We start from the raw sequence: 7,197 nt of genomic DNA on the forward strand, positions 1-7,197 counted from the left end.
TTAAAATAAGGAAACTTCCAGGATGTTAACATCACGTCTAAGAACATTTTTACAACACATTCAGAAGCTGAGGGTGAAATTTTTGCTCCACTTTTTGATTTTTTGGGGGGAAACTGTCTCCAAAAGCGAATCTCAGCCATTTCTAATGTGAATATTTATCTGTACGTCCAACAACCTGCCAGGGTTCATAGCGGATAGAAAAGCTTTACTTGACCAGTTCTTGATTTTGCTCATCAGGTTCATCAGGTTGGATCCTTTTCCACCTACATCTGGACAACAGAGTTTGTTGGCAGCAGCAGCAGCAGCTCGACCTGCACCCGGCCGGAGGAATTCCCCCGCTGTGGGAAATCTCAGCGCTGCCACCACCAACCATTTCGATTTCTGTTGTGGTTCCTGTTTGCCTGCTCGGTTTGGCACGGGTTTTTCTAAATCAGTCTAGTAGAAGACTCTGTCTCCGCCGTAGTTCTGTCCTATAAATACGCAGCTTCCTCTTACGGCCTGCTGTTTGTTTTTTTTCCCTATGACTCATCGTGTCGTCGACACCTTTCCCCTTCCTGCTCGCATACCTGCAGCATCACCACCGTTTCAGACTTTAGTTCAGTCATCGAAGAAACATGTAAAGTGCTGACATCACACACATACGGCTGCATTTCTGCTCTACTTTACAATAAAGACACACACTGTGCTTTAATCCCACACACCATCCTGCTGCCCAAACACATCCGCCGCTGAATATAGTCCTCGATAAATGACCGACTTCCTCCGCCTTAAGTGGCGTTTGCTAAAAGCTGCAGAGGTCGAGGCTTTTAGGAAGCTACCGAGCCCTCTTCAAAATAGAAACGATCCGTTAGTGTTTAAAAAGTGGGACAGAGACGGGAAGTGAGGCGGCGTCGACCCGCTGGACCCGGGCAGCTTCTGGACCACTTATCTGTTCCCGTCACGCTGATGTTGTAGCGTGGGCATATAAACTCCTGATGCTCCGTGGAAACACACCAAGGACAGAGAACTCAGTCGGAAATCATTAAAAAAGTTGAATTTCTTTGATTATTTGTTTTTAAAAACTGAGAAAAACTAATTTACAACTTAGAACAGGAGATGTTCCACCGTGCCGGATGTATCGGCTCCTCTGGTCACGTTCTGACATCATATCAGAGAATGTTCTCGACCACGTTCTGCAGGTTTCATTCATGTTTGACACATTAAGTCGCTTTGGACGGATTTTCAGTCATTTTAGACGATTTTCAATAATTCAGGAGAAAATCGAACCATTTTGGACAAATTCTGGACAAACTTTGAGGCATTTAGGACATTTTAGACGTTTCGTTTTCAGACATTAAGACAAGTTTATATCGTTTTAGATGATTTTCAATTCTTCTGGAACAATTTTGGACAAATTTTGAAGCCGTTTTTCACAGTTTTCTAAATCATTGTGGACAAGTTTCCAGGTTTCAGTCACTCTGGACAAAATCTGACTCCTTTTGAACAATTTTTAAAATGATTTCAGTTCAAGTTTAAGCCATTTTGGACACATTTACAGTCATTTAAGACATTTTTCTTGATTATTCAGTAGAACTTTTAATCCTTTTGGGCAAATTTCGAAGCCATTTTCGACATCAGTTTGTACAACTTTCAATGTTTCAGTCATGTTTGAGTCATGTTTGAGTCATGTTTGAGTCATTTCGGTCTCAGCTGAGTCAGTCACGGCTGTTGTATTGTGCCGAGTAGAGCTGAATTTTTTAGTTTTTTACAGAATCTACTGATAGCAAATGGTTATTTTTAGCATTTTTTTTTTAAATGACGCGCAGAATAAAGTTATTCTTAATTAAATATTATGATTTTAAGGCTCATACTCGTGGCAGAACTGCATGATTAGGTCGAGGACACTTTAGAAGTTGAAAATCCTGCATTTTTTTCTGTTTTTACAGGTTCTTGCTCTGATAAACGGCGTAATTTCAGTATTTTCTGTAAATGAAAACACGCCTTTCAAAGCTGTGATCAGGTTTTTGGCTTCAGAGGATTAAAAGACAGATTCATAGACATTTTATGGCATTTGCTGATGTTAATAAAATACAGAAAAGTACCAGAATATACTTTTGTATACTACAAAATATATAAATTAGACCTTTTTAAAACTTTTATTATATTTTTTATCACTGAGCATTAAATAGACGCACCGTTATGCTTCACTTTGGCATGAAAGAGTCTTTATTTTGGAAAAACTCTAATTAAAAAAATGTGGTTCAAGCAAACATCATTTTAGCAAATTTTTAAATGACGCATGTGGAATAAAGTGATTTTGAATAATCATTATGATTTTAAGCTCAGATTTAGTTCAAGGACTCTCTGAAAGTTGATAAAGTGAGGATTTTGTCTGTTTTTACGGGTGATAAACGGTGTAATTTCAGTATTTTTTGTAAATGATAACACGCCTTTCAAAGCTGTGATCAGATTTTGGGCTTCAGGGGGTTAAAAAAAAAGCAGAACAAGTCCCAGATTTGATCTTTGTAGCCATCATTTAACAATAACAGAGTCACAAGCAGGCGCTGACTTGAAAAATGTCCAAACGTGAGACGTGAAAGAGTTGGCAGCTGAAAATCAGACGCCTGCAGCTTCTCTGATTGTTTGGTGTCGTAACTCACAAATAACAATCAGGAGCGTCCTCAGAAACACCGTCAGACCAAAGCTTCAAGTCCCTGCACGCTGGTGTTCAGACCCAAGTGCTCGTCAAAGCTGCCAGTCGATTACTACCTTCTAAACTTCAAAATAAAGGTTTGACACCCGGAGTGCTGATAGCCTCGGCTCTGCCTGGACGGCTGCCGTGTTCGGCCTCACCTGTGGGTTGTCCATGTACCACAGCAGGCTGCCCTGCTGCGTGTCCAGGATGAAGTAACGGCGGAGGAAGCGGCCGCTGCTCTCGTTCTCCTCGATGTCCAGGAAGCCGCAGATGCGATTCTGTCGGTCCACGTAAGGCATCGCAGCACCGAGCAGCTCAGCCCGCCGTCGGGCATCACAGGGACTCTGCAGGGAGGCGGGAGCTCAGGTTAAAGGTGGTACAGGTGATACAGGAGGTCAGGTTAAAGGAGGTACAGGTGGTACAGGTGTTAGAGGCGTTACAGGTGTTGGAGGAGTTTAGGTTAAAGGTGGTACAGGTCATACAGGTGATAGAGGTGTTGGAGGTGTTACAGGTGTTGGAGGTGATACAGGTGATGTGATCTGAGCTTTCGAGATGCAGAGAGGCTGTTTGTTGTCAACATCACTGTAGACGAGGAGATGGACGCAGTGATTCATGAGATTTAAATAAAGTTTGAATGAATAAATACATGTTTGCAATCAAACTAACCTAAATATTGGTTGTTTTTTTTTGTTTTTTTAACTATTTCTTGGTTTTAGTTTGAATTATTTCCGACCACATAAATTGCGAAAAAAAATAAGTTTTTTACTGTGATTCTCGTGAACAATTACAAATTATTTTCCAGCATATATAACATGTATTTGTTTTACGCACTGTAATTTGTCCTTCTTCAACATTTGACTATAAAACTACACGATTTTTATTGTATTTAATTTATTTTACACATATGAAACTGTTTTTAATTGTTACTTTACAAATAGTCCTGCTTTAATCAACTACACATATCTGGTAAAAATCACAGAAATTATATTAAAGATGTGTGCCGTCATTTGAACACAACAACAACAAAAAACATAAAGGATTTAAAAATGGGAAATAATAGTCATAACTGTAATTTTACTGAATTCTCTTATTTTGTTAAATTACAGATACTTTCTAATAAAATCACAGAAAAAAAGTATAGATTTTAATTTACAAAAAAAAGCCCAAAACTCCATCATGTCAAAAAATCTGTTCAAAAACGTTCATTTGACAGTAAAACGTTGTTTTATTGTGTAAAACATAAGCAAAGAAATCTGCTGTTATTAAAAAAAAAAAAAAAAAAAGTATATTAAGGATTAATGCCTAAACAAAACATTGAACAATAAAAATCTGTAGTTTTCTCTCAAATGTGTGACTGTAAAGTGACCTAGTTTTACTGTATTTAAATTCACTAAAAATATAATTATTTTACAGATATCTTCTTTTATTTTCACTGTTTTCACAGTATTTCATCGTTTTAAACATACTTTTGCAGCCAGACTTTTACAGATTTTTGTGATTATTTTTTGAGCCAAACTGAAGCCGGAGCAGATGGACACGGTGCCGTTTCCCCACATTTCTGTTCACGTGAGGATTAAACGAACCGTCTCGTATTTTTACACTCAGACTGTTTCNGCTGTGTGTGATCAAAGAGGAAGCAGGCAAAAGGAACATAAATAAAAACTCACCAAAGCAGAACTCTGCCTTCGGTCTGAGTTTGGTGGCATCGCTGACCTGAGCAAGAAAACAAAGCTTTAAATCTCATACATTTACTGCAAGTCTACTGGAAACAAAGCAGAATATTAGAGCTATCACCACATATTTGATTTAATCTGATCAAACTGATGCTGTTGAAAGTGGCTATAACACATCTGAGCAGCTCCTGTCTGTAACGTCCAGACAACACATCACTGCTGCAGAAAACTTAAAAACGTGAAACTTCTCGGGGAACTCATGAAGCATCAGGTCTTCTAACTGTTTGTCCATTAACCCTCTGAGTCTGTGAAGCTGCCGGAGCGCTCACCTTGGAGATATAGGTGAGTTTGAGAGATCCCATAATGTCTGCACCGGCGGGCAGGTTCTGAACAGGAAAAGACGAAAAACATCACGGTTAGCTTCGTCGCTGTCGTTTGTACGAACAGCAGAACAAGAAGTAAAAGCAGCAGTGAAGTCAAACCAGGACGTGGTTTGTTGCTGCAGCTGGTCGACACAGATGTGAGCGATAATCAGGCTGGAAATCAGTCATGCTAATTACATACATGTCTATTTATATACAGCACAGTATGGTGCACATTTTACATCACTGGGATTTTCTCACAATTATTAATCAGGACAAGATAAAAGTTTCCTATGAACCATTAGACAAGATCACCAATTCATCTGTTTTCTGGATTAATCAAATATTTCGTCTATAAATCGTCGGAAAATGGTGGAAAATGTAGTTTACTGTCATTGAGGAGGAAAGAAATCACATTAAAGAAGCTGCAATCACAGAATTTGGACTAAATTTAAGACTTAAGCCGATTAATTAATCATCGAAAACAGTCAGCAATTAACTTAATAGCTGACAACTCATTAATTAATCCTTGTAGGTCTTATTTTCACACAGCATCATCGTGGTCTTTGGTTAAAAAAAAATACATAATTGATATAATTTGGCTTTTTTCAAACAAAAATATCAATTAATTAAAAATATAAAGCATCAAAATTAATAAATCATTGGATAAGTATTTATCTCCTTCAGGTGAATTCAGCTGCGACACCGTTCTGCTTTACTTTGACATTAAAGAGTCTTTTAAAAGTATTATTCTTATCAACAAACTAAAGTTAATTCACCATGATTTAATGCTGGAAAGCAATTCTTAAAATAAGGAAACTTCCAGGATGTTAACATCACGTCTAAGAACATTTTTACAACACATTCAGAAGCTGAGGGTGAAATTTTTGCTCCACTTTTTGATTTTTTGGGGGGAAACTGTCTCCAAAAGCGAATCTCAGCCATTTCTAATGTGAATATTTATCTGTACGTCCAACAACCTGCCAGGGTTCATAGCGGATAGAAAAGCTTTACTTGACCAGTTCTTGATTTTGCTCATCAGGTTCATCAGGTTGGATCCTTTTCCACCTACATCTGGACAACAGAGTTTGTTGGCAGCAGCAGCAGCAGCTCGACCTGCACCCGGCCGGAGGAATTCCCCCGCTGTGGGAAATCTCAGCGCTGCCACCACCAACCATTTCGATTTCTGTTGTGGTTCCTGTTTGCCTGCTCGGTTTGGCACGGGTTTTTCTAAATCAGTCTAGTAGAAGACTCTGTCTCCGCCGTAGTTCTGTCCTATAAATACGCAGCTTCCTCTTACGGCCTGCTGTTTGTTTTTTTTCCCTATGACTCATCGTGTCGTCGACACCTTTCCCCTTCCTGCTCGCATACCTGCAGCATCACCACCGTTTCAGACTTCAGTCATCGAAGAAACATGTAAAGTGCTGACATCACACACATACGGCTGCATTTCTGCTCTACTTTACAATAAAGACACACACTGTGCTTTAATCCCACACACCATCCTGCTGCCCAAACACATCCGCCGCTGAATATAGTCCTCGATAAATGACCGACTTCCTCCGCCTTAAGTGGCGTTTGCTAAAAGCTGCAGAGGTCGAGGCTTTTAGGAAGCTACCGAGCCCTCTTCAAAATAGAAACGATGCGTTTGTGTTTAAAAAGTGGGACAGAGACGGGAAGTGAGGCGGCGTCGACCCGCTGGACCCGGGCAGCTTCTGGACCACTTATCTGTTCCCGTCACGCTGATGTTGTAGCGTGGGCATATAAACTCCTGCAGCTCCGTGGAAACAGAACAAGGACAGAGAACTCACAGTCGGAAATCATTAAAAAAAAAGTTTAATTTCTTTGATTATTTGTTTTTAAAAACTGAGACAAACTACTTTAGAACTTTTCATTGGACGGGTGCTGGTTACAGGAGACGTGCCGGATGTATCGGCTCCTCTGGTCACGTTCTGATGTCATATCAGAGAATGTTCTCGACCACGTTCTGCAGGTTTCATTCATGTTTGACACATTAAGTCGCTTTGGACGGATTTTCAGTCATTTTAGACGATTTTCAATAATTCAGGAGAAAATCGAACCATTTTGGACAAATTCTGGACAAACTTTGAGGCATTTAGGACATTTTAGACGTTTCGTTTTCAGACATTAAGACAAGTTTATATCGTTTTAGATGATTTTCAATTCTTCTGGAACAATTTTGGACAAATTTTGAAGCCGTTTTTCACAGTTTTCTAAATCATTGTGGACAAGTTTCCAGGTTTCAGTCACTCTGGACAAAATCTGACTCCTTTTGAACAATTTTTAAAATGATTTCAGTTCAAGTTTAAGCCATTTTGGACACATTTACAGTCATTTAAGACATTTTTCTTGATTATTCAGTAGAACTTTTAATCCTTTTGGGCAAATTTCGAAGCCATTTTCGACATCAGTTTGTACAACTTTCAATGTTTCAGTCATGTTTGAGTCATGTTTGAGTCATGTTTGA

The 7,197-nt window shown here is 39.2% G+C and overlaps 1 protein-coding gene across 2 annotated transcripts in view; it reads right to left on the reverse strand.

Moving 5' to 3' along the window:
- The window catches only part of plekha1b (pleckstrin homology domain containing, family A (phosphoinositide binding specific) member 1b), a 25,130-nt gene extending 20,314 nt beyond the window's left edge, over positions 1-4,816 (reverse strand). For both annotated transcript variants that reach the window (XM_008287140.1, XM_008287141.1), the window contains exons 1-2: positions 4,677-4,816; positions 4,342-4,387 (exon numbers count right to left, since the gene is read on the reverse strand). In XM_008287140.1, the coding sequence (XP_008285362.1) occupies positions 4,342-4,387; positions 4,677-4,709 (79 nt within the window). In that variant the 5' untranslated portion in view covers positions 4,710-4,816. The remainder of the gene's footprint in view (positions 1-4,341; positions 4,388-4,676) is intronic.
- Between the last annotated feature and the right edge of the window lie 2,381 nt (positions 4,817-7,197).

The sequence above is a fragment of the Stegastes partitus genome, unplaced genomic scaffold (assembly GCF_000690725.1).
Source record: "Stegastes partitus isolate 25-593 unplaced genomic scaffold, Stegastes_partitus-1.0.2 Scaffold488, whole genome shotgun sequence".
Classification (NCBI taxonomy): domain Eukaryota; kingdom Metazoa; phylum Chordata; class Actinopteri; family Pomacentridae; genus Stegastes; species Stegastes partitus.